General features: G+C 46.4%; 1 protein-coding gene across 1 annotated transcript in view; it reads left to right on the forward strand.

Annotated features, from left to right (window-relative positions):
• fibcd1b (fibrinogen C domain containing 1b) overlaps positions 1 to 16,778 on the forward strand; it is a gene marked incomplete at its 3' end in the record, with an annotated part of 54,022 nt that extends 37,244 nt beyond the window's left edge. Inside the window, exons 4-5 of the mRNA XM_076013867.1 lie at positions 7,344 to 7,503; positions 16,627 to 16,778. Coding sequence (XP_075869982.1) covers positions 7,344 to 7,503; positions 16,627 to 16,778 — 312 coding nt within the window. The remainder of the gene's footprint in view (positions 1 to 7,343; positions 7,504 to 16,626) is intronic.
• Positions 16,779 to 17,067: the final 289 nt, after the last annotated feature.

The following is a 17,067-nucleotide window of genomic DNA, read 5'->3' on the forward strand; positions in this document are numbered from 1 at the left end:
GAGGCTGAGGATTAGGATAGGCAGGAAGAATATTTCCAGACCACACGCAGCAAGGACACGGAATCCACTCGCTGCGAGTCGTGTCACCAGGCGTCTATCAACCGTAGCGTAATTGGCTCGTTTGCATGGTTTGTGTGCGCTGGTGGGCATTTTTTTTTTTTTTTTTTTTTGCATCGCAGGAATACTGAAGGTTCAATTGCAATAAAAGAAATTGCGACACTTGAAAGATTCCATCGAAGAAAAGTACCCCATTTGAATCCTCTGCCTGCTTCTAAGTTGAAGTGGACTGAACACACTGTATTTTAGACTTTTGAACCTGTTTTACCTCCTATTTGAAGTTGCACGGTCTCCCAAGCCGTGTGCCTGAGTGAGGCAGTGCCCTGCTGATTTCCAATAAATGTGTTGTCATTTTGGCCTCAATCCAACTGTAGCAAGAAAAGTCAAAGATGTTTTAATGGCGAAAATATTGAGGAAAAACACAGACAGACTTGAACGGCGTTAACGCAGACGTTCTTCCAATCAACTGCCTTGGCATTAAGGGAAAAAGAAATCCAGGTGCAACGCCTACAGCACGTCTTGGTTCAACGCAGCCGTTTAGTAAGTCGTTAGTAAAACATCTCACAGTGTCATTAAATTTGCAGGACTGACGGCACACGTGCACATGTGCGTATGTATGTGGAAACCTTGGGCAGGTGCATATCTAGTACCTGACAAGAAGGAGAGCAATGGGTGTGGGGGAATTTCTTGTTTCATATTTTTTTTTTCCTTCTATATTTAATGTACAAAGAAACTATGAAAAAAATATATTATATATATTTAACACTGAACTATTATGTCGACCTACTTCCGACAGCCAGCCAGCTCGTGCTTGCTTCCGAGCTTCAACCAGCCTTATCCAACACGCAGTTCCCATATCGATTGCATCATAGCTACTTTTTTCTTTTAGTGTTTGTTATTTATCAAAATTCCCATTTTGGTTATTTAGAAACTGGCTATGGCTGCATCCCAGCCCCCCGTTTGCAACGTTAGGGTTCGTACCGTGGCCTTCCCATCGCCAAAGTGCCAACAACTCCCAGTGCTATGTAGAACCTTTGGATGCATTTTTTAAGCTCTTACCCTGACTTCACAATGCATACATTAAGAATATAGGTGACGTGCGGAAAGACTTATTCCCGGAGGGAGTGTGGAGGTGTCAGGGCCGGCACTCTGTCAACACCTGTGTATTAAAAATGGAAAAGCTGCCAGCACCGTGGCAGAGGTCTACCAGAAAAAGAGTGTGGTTGGCTTACAATATTTAACTGACACGAGACAGCTTTTTTAAAAATACTTTTTCCTCTGAACCAAAGGTCACAGTCTCGAGAGAAGTGGCTTGAGGAACAATGTAACCTTTTTAGAGTACTGACGGAGGTGACCTCTGATGACAGTCTTTTGTATATAGAACAAAACGTACTCCAAATAGTAACGGGTATTTTATTTTGGCGAGTGCGACCAGAACTAGTGACCAAAGAACACCCAGGCCCCCTAAATGGGGCTGTCTCTGATATTGTAATTATCAGGCAGGAACATCAAATCTAGATACATATTCAAACCGACACTGCTAAAATCTAATGCTAATATAACGGGCTAAATGGGTTAGTCAGAGCTAAGTGTACGACGATACAGAAAAAAACAACTGAGAGAAGAATATGTTCTCTTGTGCAATATTATTAACTTCATTTGTCACTTTACATTTTGGCAACTGAAAATGAAACACAACACTCAGTAAGCCAACCACAGCAGTGGAATTGTTGACAATTTTCTTTGCTGGTAACAAATTGCGCCTGGATGCAGGACAACCCGCGGCTTTCCAGATGCGGTGTGTCATTTTAGCCAAAAAAATAAAGCGTATGCAGATGACATCATTTTATATGTATGTGTTTGATTTAAAAACGTCGCTACTGAGTGTTTACGGTTGAATTAATTAACCACAATGGCTGTTATACATCTGCTCCACACCCAGTGACGGCTTTGGATGACAGAGCGCTCGCACTGTCAGCCGTAATAGCTGAGGCGCTGCACCCGGAGGGATCGTCCGCTCTGCTGTCATCAGCTTAACCGAGTGCCTGGATTAGTAAACTGAGGCGATGATTTGTTAAACTGAGGGATCAGATAATTAAACTGAGGGAGCACTTTGTTTAATTGAAGGAACTGATTATTAAATTGGCTGGATGATTTGTCATACCGCGGGAAAGGCTTGGTAAACTGCCGAAACCGATCAGTCAATTGAAGAGAGCAAACTTTTTAGCTGAGGCAAAGCGCGAGGAAATCCAGAAGGGAACAGTTTCTAAAACCAGGGGGGGACCGGATTTCAAAATGAAGCAAACAATTTCTTAAACTAGTGGGAATTTGTTTTTGAAACAAGGAATTAATTTCTCTAACCAGGGAAACAAGATTGTTTCGTTTGCTTTAAATTAAAGTATGCAGATCGTTGAGTGGAGTGAACAGTTTCGAGAAACTGAGTTAATATGTTGGTGAACACAGGGAACAATTGGTTGAGCTTGCAGATATTTAAAATGACAAATTAGTTATTAAAGTGAGGACACCCGTTGTTAAGCTCTAGGTACTGGAGTGGCACTGGCCATCATGAACCATAATGCAAACCCTTAGAGCTTTAACAAGCCAAACACATTTTAAAGGGATTTATTTTTATTGACCATCTTGATTTACAATTACCCTTCATCAGTGCGGTGCCTTTTACTCCCCTCTGGCTCTTAGCCAGAAAACTCTAAAGGAAATTATACCATTCATGGAGGGGAATGAGTCCATTGCTGTGAAATATTGAACGCGCAGCCCCCAAATCTTTTTTTTTTTTTCAATAGTAATTATTTCTTCCCGCAGCCACCGCCGTCCTGCTCAGCACAAACACACACGGAGAAATCCCAAAGATCTTAGACTGTCTGATAGGAGTCTGTTTTGCCGTGAAAATATTCCCTTTATGCGCGATCGCCCTGTCCGTCAGCGAACTTATCTTTTATTCACCGGCTCTTTGATTCCGGAGGCCTCCTGTTCGTCAACAGTGAAACTAAAGTCGTGTGCTCGGTGATTCAAACCGCAATCCGGGGTTCACTTCCTTGATTCCAGCCTCCTTTTACGCCCTCAGTCTCTCGCCGAGGAAATGGATGAAAAATAAAATAGCCAGCGGACAGAATGGGAATTATCTCACACCCTCAGTGTTGTGTTGGCGAGCGTGATGAAGATGTGCATTTGTGTCAGATACAACAGTTGGCCTGGTTGACTGGCAGCGCGCAGTGTTGAGGTCAACAGTCAGTTTGGCTGGTTGCATTTATTCACTAAATTCATTTTTTTTGAACTTGTCTTCAAGGCCGAAACGCTGCCAGTTTTTAACGAGAAATTTGAATTCTTTGTTTGCTTTTTTTGTTCATTGTACTTCAAAGTGTGAGTTGACTGTATTTCTAGTTTATTTGAGATTTTATCATAACATAGTTTTTTTTACTGCACTTTGAACTTCTACTTGTTTGTTACTAAAAAAAAAAAAAAAAGAAAAAGATTCAATTCTTTCAAATATTTGACCACTTTTTGCAGTGTAAATTAGGAGTACACAGCTAAACATTCAAGTCTTAAGACAAAATTGTCCAAAAATTGAGAGCCAGTTTGTTCAGAGTCTGCACAGTGGTGGGAGATTGGAATCTAAATGCGTTCAACAGGGAGCAGAATGGTGAGAATGAAGCGGCGTGGGATCACAGGCGTTTTCGTCAAACAGCCGCCGCCCTTTTGTGAGGATCCAAGCGTTTCTGCTCAGGGAGACTTGGTTTCCTTCACAGTTCCATCGCCCTCGCACCTCGGGAAGTTCAGGTGCTAGGAAGCCAATTAAAACTTGAAAGTGTTGGGTCTCTTTACCTCCCGGGAAGAAAACTCGCAAACATCAAGATTTATCCATTTTCAAATGTTTTGATCCTAAACAATGCTTCTTTTTTTTTTAAGTTAAGCAACCCTATTGAAGTCAGGCTGTGTCGGTCGGGGTCAGTCAGAATTCAGTTCTTTGATGATTCTTTTTTCATCCCTCTTTTTTTTTTAAATAAAATATTCAAAGCCTTTGGTAACCCAGGTATTAATCAGGGAATAATACCTGGCACATTATTGCTGAATTGGAATAAAACTAATGTGCTGTGGGGGCTTAAATTCTTCTCTTTAACTTGCAAGGATTGTACCGCAGGAGGGTAGGGAAAGGGCAACGAGTCTCACTGAGACCTTCAGATGGGCCACGGGTGACAGAGAAACTGCCACATCGCGTAGGAGCAACTGGAGAAACAAGCGGAAAATAGCAAAAATTGGCCCACTGTGTAAGATTCAGCAGCAGCTGCTGCTGCTGCTGCGAATATCGTTCTCTGATGAGCTGTGACGTCAGGGTGAAATCACCAAGCCCCGAGCTGATCCACAACATGGCCGACTGTACTGAAGAATAATTTACTATTCAGTGGTTCTGAAATATCAGCGAATGAGGGAATAAAAAAAAAGGTAAACGTCCTTCACTTGCACACGGTTTTGCACGCGGGTCCTCTTGCATCCGCGCTGCTTTTTCCTGTGTCCCTGAGCATGTGTGCGTGAAGATGACCTTGCGTCGTACAAGACCCGACCCCCTGCGTCCTTATCGCCCCGTCCCACCTGTCCCGTAGGATTGTAGCGCAGCTGCTGGTGCCTGGGAGGCCACCGGCAGTTCAGACTAATGCAGTTTTAATACCTGAATACGGCTACACAGATATACCTCCGATAGGAGACCCCGGCCCTCTTTATAATGGATGTGGCTTTGAGCGCTGCTGCTCGCATGAAGGCACCGGTGAGTGAGAGAAAGACACACACTTGATGAAAGAGAGCGGAGCCAAGATAGGGAAGGGGGGCGGGGGGGAGAAAAAAAGAAAAGTGGAACGGAAAAAAAAAAATTTCCGTGAGCGCGAGGCGGAACAAGAACAGCTGCTGTGCCTGTAAAGAAGCAAAGCAAAACAAAACAAAAACCAGCACGGTATGTGTACACACAACTGAGGAAGTGGACGCGTATGGACACGGGTGCTTGCACTATACAGGCAGCGCCAACATTAGGCTGTGTTGCCCAGCGAGGGTGATGATCAACATGACCTTCTTTTTTTGTTTTCGCAGCGTATGGCACACAAAGAGCTGCGGGGACAGGAAGTGACCACAGGAGATCAGAGATCACACGCGTTGGTCACCTTCCTGCCCGCAGGGCGCCCTGAGCGTGCACCAGGGTGCATCATGGGAGAAGGGCAGTGTTTTCGTCCCTCTGCTGGCACTGCACCTGTGTGTGTGTGTGTGTGTGTGTGTTTTATTTTCAGGGTAGGGTAATTGGGTTCTTAAAGGGCTAGTTCACCTTCAAAATAGTTCATCCCAGCATGTTTTTATTATTACTATCATTTGTGTTACTTTCTGTCAAATTTCTTTGGCCGTGTTTCCAGTGCACTTACGTAAGAAGGTGTGGTCATCAGTGTTGCTGAAACCGCGTGACGCGTGGCTTCACCAGAGGTCCAGCTCGGTTGCTAGGCGACCGATGCATGCTAGCACTTAGCGGCGCACTGATGTCACTTCGCTCTCGTCCACGGACTTTTTTCGATTAAAAAAAGAGAAGTTTGCCCAGTGGGTGGTTGCTCTGATGTGTCAGCTGTTGTGGTGATGTTTACTGCCATCCAGAGTCGACTGACGATGAATAAGATAAGAAAAGAAAATATAAGATAACAAAGTCCATAGTGCTGATCCTTAGCGTTAAATAACAAAAGAAAATAGAAATCTCAAATAGAATCGATGCTAGAAGCGACGCTAACGTTAACCTGCATTGGAGAAGATACAGGCGAGGAACGTCATAGAACTGTTCTTATGTATATGTATAATAATATACATAGCTCAAGGGTCTTGCTCCCAGTTAGTTGCCATCTTGCACCACCATATGTTTAAGGTGAATGCGCCCATTCTCAAAATAGCCAACGAAGAAGAAGCTGGGCAAGGTACTCAGGTTTGTGTTCACAGGCCACCGTAGTTCACAGGCGAGCTTGGGAGAGGGAAGGGTTAGCGAATGAGTACGGCCATCTAATCTGACCACTAGACGGCAGCATTTTTACACACTGTACCTTTAAACTAAGGCATTAAATATTTACTCTGCTCAGTTGCACATCGCTGTGAGGTTAACTGCCGCAGTGGAGTGCCGTGGCCGTCGCTGCTGCGTTGTTCTCTGCTCACCTGCTCACCTCTGCTCAATCCATCAACAGCAAGAACTTAATGTGCGCCACGTGCATTGGAGAGGAAACAGGTGGGGAGCGTCGCTGAGCGATAGAGGAGCTAGAACCACCTCAAGACAAGCGTTCGAAACGAAACCTAATGCAAATCAGGGAAAGTTTATTCCATCGCTTGCGTTTTCCGTAAAAAAAAAAAAAAAAAGTTTTCTGGGCAAATGTTCCAAATGCAAATTCTTGCACATTTATGGCAGCGCGCATTGTTGTCTTTGAACCGTCTACGGTGTGTGCTTGTGCACGGGTGCTCTGACAACAACGCGCGCCACTGAAAAAGTATTTCCGCCCACCAGCTAACGACGCAGAAATTTACATTCCCAAAATATGGGCATTGTGATGCAGATGGGGAGTCGTTTCAGGTTTTTGGGGACGCGGCGCCGCTCCCTCCAAAAAGGACAGCCGTCGTCCTACAGGCGTCTCCGCGTGGTTCATTCCTAACGTGACGAAATTGACATAACAGGCAGGCGGCAATGTCCTTTGCTGCAAACTGTGTATTGTTCCCTGTGCAAAAGAGGGAATGGTGGCCTTAAACGGAGCAAACCATGTTATTTTCTTATTGTTGGGAGCCCCCCCACCCCCCCACCCCAAAAAAATAAATAAATCTTTCGTAAATGTGTTTCCGTCAAAGCCGTCAAAGATTATGATGTTACGTTTTGTTTTTGTTTTTTTAAAAAAGAGGTAACATGCCTTTCTTGTGCGGAGAATTGCCTGTGTTATGAGACTCTATTGATTTTTCATTTTTCCAAGTCAATACTTTGCAGAATCCCACCACGCACATATTCAACGCACGCTATAGAACAATAAGGCACGGTTGCAAACACATTTACCCCCTTATAGTTGAAGGACATAAATATCAACCATAAAGGCAGATGTTCACTCTTTTTCTAGCGCCAGGAGAAAAAACAGAGAGCAACACCTGCCTACTGGTCTCACAAAATAATAACGCTAATAATAATGATGATGATGATGATAAAGCCTTCCGTGCTTCCACTGTGTTGCTGTGACTGCGTATCAAGCTGACATCCTCCTCCGCTCTTTCCGGCCACCCTGCAGCTGCTGTCAGACAGCCAGATCAACATGGTGAAGGTGGTGAACTCGGTGAGCGACGCCCTCAACGCCATGCAGAAGGAGAACGTGGGCCTGAAGGCGCGGGTCAAGGCCGACCTGCAGAGGGCGCCGGTGAGAGGGGCTCGCCTCAAGGGCTGCTCCAACGGTAAGACACGATTCCTCTTCTTTTGCTTTTCGCCTTTGTATGTGCTTCAAATTAGTCTCAGAATGAAAGTTTCTGTATTTTGCACATTTTCGGGTCATTATTTTTTCATTCAGATTTAGTGGAGTAGCTTGGAGTGATTTAATATCCATAAACCTTTACAGATTCTCTGAAAAAAAAACTAATTCAGCCCTCTGTTAACAAAAGGCCCGTTGTCCTGCCCAATTCCAGATATTTTTTTTTTTTTTAAACCAAAGACTCGAGCAATCAATTTATCCCAAAAAATAAATAAAAAGAGATTCTTATTACGCCTTTCCTTATTTTAGCTTCCAGCTAAAAGTGATGCTTGCATGTGTAGCCCGGGGAGTTCTATTGGCAGACTGGAGACACAGAGTGTGGCTGGAAAACATTGCGTGAGAAACAGAAGAAGAAGTGACTCATAGAATTCCGTTCCAAGTGCCATCGATTGTCGCGGGGGACGCGTTATCGCCGCGTCTCAGGGCTGCTACGTCTTATGCACATTGTGCAGTGGCCTTGGCGGAGATGTGTGGATTCTCCTCCGTCTCCTTCTCTCCTCCGTACAAGAGGAGGAGTGGCCCGCCGGTCCAGCGGGCAGCCTTGCTGAGAGGTGGAGAAACGGCCCCGAGGCATGATCCCATTGGAGGCCTTTCAAGCAGGCAAGCTGTACCCCGTGGCATTCCCCTGTTGGACAAGCCTCGCACAGGTAGCCACGGAGAGCCTAGCGAGTGGCGCTGGCGTGTGAAGCATACTCAACTAAGACGGGGAACTCGGGCCTCTGTGCCTTCTCCTTTTCCCGTCCTTTCTTTCTTTTTCTTTTCTTTCCTTTTTTTTTTTTTTTTTTACATGTGTTGGCCTGCGACTGGAAAACCTTCTAAATGTTTCATACATCCGCAGGCATGACGTGGAACATGGACGCAAAGCGGGAGTAGAATTAGAAGTGCTTTTCAAGGTTTTACGCTTGCTCTGTGGACCAGACATTTTTATTTATGTCTTCCAAAGGTCCAGTGTGTATAATTTGGCCTGATACAGGATTTTTCTATTGGTTGAAGCTTTATTTACTTAAATATATTCAGAAAGGTTTATACTCACAGTACCATCCAAAGTAATTTATTTTTCCTCCCCATAGAACTGTTCTTATGTATATGTATAATAATATACATAGCTCAAGGGTCTTGCTCCCAGTTGGTTGCCATCTTGCACCACCATATGTTTAAGGTGAATGCTCCCATTCTCAAAATAACCAACGAAGAAGAAGCTGGGCAAGGTACTCAGGTTTGTTTTCACAGGCCACCGTAGTTCACAGGCGAGCTTGGGAGAGGGAAGGTTTAGCGAATGAGTACGGCCATCTAATCTGACCACCAGACGGCAGAATTTTACACACTGTACCTTTAAACTAAGGCATTAAATATTTACTCTGCTCAGTTGCACATCGCTGTGAGGTTAACTGCAGCAGTGGAGTGCCGTGGCCGTCGCTGCTGCGTTGTTCTCTGCTCACCTGCTTCTGATGGTTCGTGGTGGCGCAGATTTCCTATCCTCGTTTATTGTCACCCACAACTATCTTGTTCTTTAAATCTTCAACCCCCCACTTTCCCTGGGGCTCGTGGCTCAGCTGTTTCCCTTCCATCTCTCACCCAGTGGCGAGATAAACTATATCGGGGTGAGCTCTTCAAGCTGCTGCAGCTGGCTCCCGCGATGGCTGCAAGACTTTTTGCAACCTGCCCTGAACCAGACTTCTCATCAAGTGTCTGACGATGTCTGATATCTCTGACCTTAATTAATCGGTACGCGCTCATAGCGTCGGGGGAAGGACTTGACAATTTCCCATGTTGGAGCCGGAGACGAGGAGACAGAATCATGCCCGCTCAGCGGAGGGAAAGCCAGTTGTCGCGTCTCAAATAATCGGCTGCAGGATTTGGAGGATGCTCTCCACGTGGAACACAAAGGCCGTGTCAGTCATGGACCGGGAAAATCCAAACCCGAGTGCTCTTGAATGGCGGTCGAGTCCACAAAAGATGCAAAAATTACCTGCCACTCGCTTCAGCTCTCGTCCCATTGGCTCGTGGTGGCAGGGTGTTCCGCCTGTTGTCACTCCGCATTCGTCTGAAGGGTTTCTTGAGTTGGTCCTGCAGATGCAGTCGACAAAAGCCCAACTGAGACACGCTAACGGTGGCAGCCAAGCAGAGTGAAGCGGCGTTGGTCAGGGAATCGATTCCCCCCCCCCCTTTTTTTTTTTTTGTTTCAATACCGGGACAAGGACAGTGTAGGTCAATAAAAATGTGCAAGGCGAGTCGAAACTTGGATTTAGCGCGCGTGTGAATGAACACGACCATGTAATTTTCTTTGTCACTTGTGCTGTTCACCGGTGTCTCGTTGGCCTTTTCCCTATTGGTTCACTGAAGGTTTGCTTTGTACAGATTGTACAACCCAGTTCTAACCTATAGCACATCATGGATCGATACGAAACGCCACAGGCGTAATTTTTTGCGACAACAATGTTCTGCACTGCCAGAATTTTCATCAGGGACCTTTCTCGGAGTGGAATTCACGACGATAGCCGCCATCCTTCACCACCTTTCAGCGCTGCTCCTCGTGCAACCTGAGGACGCAGCTTCTCGAGCCAAGTGCAACGATTTCACCTCGTTTCCTTTTTTTTTTTTCTTTTCCTCTGTTAATGATCTGCGTTGTCCTATTTCAGTGCGCAGAAGACCTTTACGGAGCTCGTGGAAAGGTGTGAAAATACCAAATCGGGAGCCCTAAGAGTCATTTTGCTTTGCAAATGAACCTCTGAGTCAGAGGGAGTGAAGGAGCTGTCCGTGGTGCTGAAAACAAATGTCTCTCAATACGAATCCTCCTCGTTCCGGCTTCCTGCGCTTTTACCACATGATCTGACGCAACGACAGTCTTGAAGTGCACAACAATTCTGGACAGCTATGAATTATAAATCACAACATTCTATAGGGCCTCTTTGTATCAAATCTCAACCCAGGAATAATATCTCCCCCGAGTCCCCATTAAGGAGGGAAGCGAAGGATACAAGGCAAGTCATTTGTCAAGTTTGAAGCTGAGGCTATTTATCTGAAACACATCATTGTGCAGAGGACACACACCTCGGCACTTAATATTATCCTAATGTCTGACTGAGTGTCCACAGATACAGTGATGATATACTGGCTTTGTTTTTTTTGTTTGTCTTGTTATTAAAAAACGAATCCTGCAACGATCAGCAATCCGATGCACCACAGTGACAGTGGCGATGTTTATGATGATGATGATGATGAGGATGACGACGACGGTGACGGTGACGTGATGACATCCAGCCCTGCAGTGGCTGCTCCCGATCTCATTACGGTGCGCCGAGCCTCCTGGAAACAGGTGTCTCCTTCAGTCGGCCGCCTCTCGAGGATTCCAGTTCATTATTCATATTTTCCCTACATGAGCAGTTTCTTCCCTTCCGCGGTGGCCAAGTCCCGCGAGCTCCGATAAAACCAATTAAGCAGGAATTTCACTTAGAGCTCAGAGGGGGAAAAAAAAAAAATGGATTAAAGATTTTCTTTTTTTTTTTTTTTTTTCTTACCCCACACTGGTGAAAGCAAAAAAAAAAGAAGAGAAGAGAGTAAAATATTTTATTGGTCATCACACCAAAGCAGACCTGCTGACAGTTTACTAAACTAGGCTGAGGCTTGGACTTAATATAGTCCGTGACAGTTCTGCGAGGGGATGCAGGAGCATCTTCACTCCATCGCTTAACGCGGCCGCTTTCACGACCCGACTGATTTCTCTTCGGCGCCTAACAAGAGGCGACAGCTCAAATAAACCTGTGAATATGTATTTGCTACACTTGACACTAACGCCTGCTAAACGCAGAGTCAGCGCCTCGCTCTTGTTTTTTTTGTTTTTTTATCATTATTACATATATTCTCAAATCCACAGACTCTTCTCTTCGCAGCGGAAGCGTTCTGACCTAATAAACTCTGCTGCCATGAGCTCTCCTGCGTGGAATCCACATGAAAGCACTTTTGCAAAATTCTCTCTTGGCGCCGCGCGAAGCTTCAATAAAACTAACTAAACAAATGCATGCAGCGGGCACTTTGGAAAACACGTGTGACTAATGAGGTCGGAAAGGATTCCTTGTTGCTGAGTGTCGTAAACTGTCACATATTGTCGCATCCCTATGGACGTGTCTTTCTTCTGTTCGAGGCTCGCGGCTACAGGCGGACAAACCAAGGCAACACAGCCCCGCGGCATGGCGCCGCTTTTGTGAAGCACAGCCGTGACATTTTATCAAAGGCATACGCATCCACTGGAGGCTAGCAATGAAAGAGAGTAAAGATCATTCTGATTTAGACACGCACAGACACAGGTTGCCAGTGTGGGTTGATTGTCTTTTTGTTTTGCATTATTTTAAACACTGCTGTGGAATCCTCGGATGCCTGGCTTGTGTTCCCTGGGAAGAGGGTTAAACCAGGCAGACGCCCCGGGGTCCTGAGCCTGGAGGTCCCCTCGGAGACAGCCAGGTCCTTTGGACATACAGGTGCATCCCAAAAAGGGGATATTGCAATTTGGGTGAGTGCGTTGTTTGATGCGCTCTCTATTGCTTGCGTCTTCTTCTGCATACTGACATTGAGTCAGTCTGCCTGTCGAGGAGTCCAAGTTGCTTTGGCGACGGCCTTCAGATCACCTGTACTGTTGGTTTTTGGCCTAGAAGCCCTCTTTTCTCCTACATTCTCCATTTCAGGTTAAGAAGGCCAATCGAGTGTTCCGTTCAGCAAAGCAGTTCGCAGTATGGTTCCGGCTCAGTGAGCCAAGTCCTGTTGAAGGCGCAAATCAACATCTCCACGAAGCTTGTGGGCAAGACGGACGCGTGACGCGCCCCGAATGGCTTTCAGCGGAAACAGCTTGGATTGTGAGTGTCTCTCCTTCCCATCGAGTGGAAGGTTTCGCCACAATTCCGTCCGATTTTCCCGGGCCGTGTCCGTACGCGGTGGCCCTTGACGCTCCCGCAAGTTCTTGAATGAACTTTGCTTGTCAGCCTTCTCAAGACAGCGGTCCTCCCTGCAGCTTGTGCACCTTTTCCCTGCACAGCCCCCCCCCCCCCCCTCCCCCCTCCCCAGTCAGCCCTCTGCGAATATGTTTTGATACAGAACTCAGGGGACAGCCAGTGACCTTCTGTGGCTCAGCCATCTCGTGGAGGCTGTCAGCCTTGTCTTCTGGACAAGTGTCCTGTCAGCAGACTTACCCGTCACTGGCAAGTAGATTAGAAGGGATTAGAACCCTTCCCTGGACTTGCCAGTGAAGAGTCTGGAACTTCCATCTATTGATGGAAGTGTGGTATTAAAGAAGCATATCTCACTTGAAGTTGGTGGATTTTGATGAGGTCCAAGCTGCATTCAAGATAAAAAAAAAAAAAAAAAGGAAAAACAAATAATAAATAAAATAACTGTTTCCCGACTCGATCTACAGTCAATGGCAGTTAATGGTTTTTGGATAGATTGGATGAGCAGTGACCTGCTCACGCCGTCCTGCCCGGTGTTTCTTTGGCAAATTACATAGAAACTGAATGCTACAAAATGTTTGCATGTGTCAATACGGGCATCAGTGTGTTTGCGCAGCTGTGTGTGTCCATGTGTTTGCGCTGGAGCTCGACACGCTACCGGGTGGGTAGGGGAAAAAAAAAAAAAGGGCCTGCCAGTTGGTCCCACTGGGCCTTTCGAGCATTTGAAGTCGTCCTCTTTGTACTGTTTGCATTGAATTCCCAGAGGAGAGACGTTGGAATCTCAAAGCGAGTGAATCCAAAGCTGACACCAGGGAAGCTGCTCTCAGCGCTGACAGGAAGAGTCTCTCCGAGCCGGGCGGATCCGCCGGCAAGGCTCGACTTTCCCTCTTCTTGGACCTTCTTGACTTCCCCACCCTGCACCTTTGCGGTTCTGCAGCTCGTCGAGCAGCCACCAGTGCGAAGACAATTTCTACCGCCGGCAACAAGAGTGCCTGCGTGCCGTTTGATGGATGTCATACTTGTACTTCTTTTGCATTCATTATTAAATTCAATGGTGTATTTAGTGAGAGAGAAAAAAAAATAGATATATATATATCATACATAAAACGTAGATACAGGACGCTGAATGGTTGGAGGCCACTGCGAGAGAGACGTATTGACATGGTGCATTGAAAGACACTCAGCTCCTTTCACTTTCTTTCAAAATTGATGTTTCGCTCGTGAATGTGACATGACATGTATGCCGTCCTAGTTTTGAACGCTGGAATCACGAGAAGTTAAATTCAAAGTCCTGTATTATTGAAAAGTCACTTTACAAGTGCTTTTCTAACTGCCTGACCTTTAAATCAACTATTAGCAGGCTGTATTTGTTTTCTCCGATGGCGTACACCGACGTTCTCTGACTATAATCTGTGTCTCTAGAAAAGCTGCAGGCTTCCCAGAAATAACTCCGCCTTTGCTTAATTCAGCAACCAGCGAGGTGATGGTTCAACAGCTTTGTTTTGTTGCCTCCCAAACATGTGAAAGGCTCAACAAAGCATCAGTATTGAGGCCCAACCTAGTGGACAGTTGACATTAATTCGAGCATTGGAATTTTTAAAAGATTTGAAACAAAAAAAAAAAAATCTAATCTGAAAAACTAAAGCATTTTTCTGGGAGCTTTCCTGGAGCACTGTGACCTTTTTGTGTTTAATTAGCTGTTTGGTCCTCCAAGATAACAACCTGAAAGTCTTTTGCCTGCCTCCGTGTCATTGAAGTGAAAAACCAAGGGTCAAACGTGGCACCAAACCTACTCCATTACGCCAAACTACAAACCTCCGTGAATACCATTTTCAGCACTTATTATCTCCTACTGAGGCTCCCTTTGCCTGTTGTCAAGCTCGGCTCACGCAAATGGGATGGTGCGGTGGGTGAAGGGTGGTGGGGAGGGGGGGGGGGTACTGTCAGAGTGAAAAAGTGCCATGTCGTACAAACCTTTTGGTGTAAATGAGAACAATGAGTCCGCGGTGGTTGTGGCAGGCGGAATGGAAAGAGGAGTGCAAAGGGTTTGGATAATGAGGTCCAATGCATGGAAGCGGAATAAAAACGGCCGCGGACGCTCGGCGGAGAAATGATCAGAGGATTTGGAGCAGGTGCGGGGGCCCATGTGTTGTCCAAGTGCGGGCAGGCGGGAAAACAGCGAGCCAAGATACCAAGCGCGTTGCCACGCACAGCAGAACCTGGGGGGGGGGGCGACATAATTACATGATATTTTTTCGTGTTAGACAAAGTGTTTACGGTCCCTCACGAAACAAACAAACAAAACACAAACGTGGAAACAGGGATCATGAAGGACCTTGTAATGTGGAGATTTTTTTTATTTATTTATTTATTTTTTCAATGAACTCTTTAACTCTGGCCGTCGCATGTTTTTCTAACCCTTACCCTGGAACGGGGACGAACAGGTACGTTCCACCGTTTCCCTGTGATCACGACTCCAGTCGGAGGAGAGAGGGAGCGACTGTGTGAGGATGACGTGTCGTGTGGGGGGGAGGGGGCAGGGGGGGAGTGTTCAATGGCCTGTTCAAGAACCCTCCCGGCTCTTTTGCATTCCGGTGTCTTTGACCCGCTGGAGGCAGACACGCATAATCTATGAGGGAGTCCTCGCCCTGCTTCCCCAACTGTCTGCTCCCCATCTAGTTCTCCACCCCCCCCCCCTGCCAACACACTTCGTAGTATCGCTTTAAGTCTGGACCTTCACACGGCTTCCTGAAGTCCAATTTCATGCCCGTTATCCCCCCCCCCCCCCGGCGATTATTATGACCGACTTCCGCTTCATTCTTTGAACGCTCTTTCGTCCACCGACTCGTTTTGAACGCTCTGTGTATTTTAACGTGCAAAAATGAATGACAGTAACCAACGTACAAACCGTTCCGTCTGATGGCGTGCAGCTCTGAGCGGCAGTGCAAAACCACTGGCAACCTTTTGGGGCAGTGTTGAGCAGGCGATCAAACCAACAGGCCCGGTAAAGTCAGTTAGAAATGCCAAGAACAACAACTCCAAGGAGCTCCAAGGAAGTATTCTTTATACTATTGTTGTCATACAGTAATTATAATAGTGAGTCAGGTGATAAATCATTCTTTTGCTATCTTTCTTTACATTGACACTCAAGACGGCATTGATTGAGGCAGACGATCACACATTTCCAGCATCATTGACATGGATTATCAACATCTGGAGAGACAAACTGATTTTTTTTTATTTTATTTTCTGGGATTCTTTCCAACACGCTTTGCGAATCCTAAAAAAAAATGTTCCACGTTCTGTGCTGACATCGACCAATAGGACGGCGGAGTGCTCTGAGCTCTGAGCTCCTGCTGCCTTGACTGACAGCTACTATCTTCTTTGCTGTTTTGCCGCTCCTGGCACCCTTCCTGTTGCTGCTCAGACTTCCTTCAGGCACTTTCCTTTTTGCTCCGCCCCCGTCCTCCTCCCACCCCACTTCCACCCTCCCCCGCCACCCGGCGACCTACAAACTGTCGGCCTCGTGAAATGCCAATCAGTTGGGGTTTGTGCTTGTACCGTTGCCAGTCCTCATTACGGGACACGACCAAGTCTGGGCTGGAATTTGTGCCGCTGCGATTGCTTAATCCGGCACAGTGACCGCGGCGACAGACGGAAATATCTCGTCGTCTGATCCGTGAAGTGTCAAAAATAAAAAGGCACAATTTGAGAAAACCGATGCTTTGACTGGAGGTTTTTTTTTTTTTTCCTCTCTGAGTCCTTTCATGTTTTTTTTTTGTTGCCAATCTATCTTTGTTGCTATGCGTGTGTTTGCCACACTTCCATCTCCTCGTTGCCGTTCGGCCCAACTCTTGTATCTCTCCCTGTAGAAAACAGACGCACACTTTTGATGGCGCATAAACAGAAGTCTTCCTTTATCTCTCCTCTGCTGGCTGATGACAGATGTGGCAAGCCTTGTCTCACGCTTTACTTATTTTATCAGAACTTCAGCTCGCGGCTTCGAGCCTTACCTCCCCTCCCCTCCCTTATCCTGCCCTTCCCCGGCGTTTTATCGGAACCATATCAGCGCCTCATCTATTTAATGCCTCCGTATTCTGACCTCTCCCCAGGCTCCCGTCCCCGCGACTGCGGTGATCTGTACGCCAGTGGCCAGCGAGAGGACGGCATCTACTCTGTGTTCCCTGTGCACCACCCTGCAGGCTTCCAGGTCTACTGCGACATGACGACAGACGGAGGAGGCTGGACGGTGAGTCAGCGGAAGGCACACTCACAGCCCCACACACACACACACACACACACAGAGTCCCAGAGCAGCTGTAATCACAGGACCCTGCAATTCCTGCAATCACAGGCTTGCCGTCATGTTCCCAAGTTATTATTGTTGTTCACGGAAATTCTATTTTTTTTTCCGAGAAAGTGTAATTTTTTTTTCTTCTTTTAATCCGGAAAGAATATTCCTGAAGGGTTGCTCGTATGCGGATCGTCTTGTCCCTGAACAAGAACCGCCCTCCCACCAAGGAATCAGTCGGAAAAAAGAATGCGGAAGTTGC

This window comes from Nelusetta ayraudi, unplaced genomic scaffold (genome assembly GCF_046127955.1).
Source record: "Nelusetta ayraudi isolate G7.1 ecotype Tasmania unplaced genomic scaffold, CSIRO-AGI_Nayr_v1 ptg000160l, whole genome shotgun sequence".
In the NCBI taxonomy this organism is placed as follows: domain Eukaryota; kingdom Metazoa; phylum Chordata; class Actinopteri; order Tetraodontiformes; family Monacanthidae; genus Nelusetta; species Nelusetta ayraudi.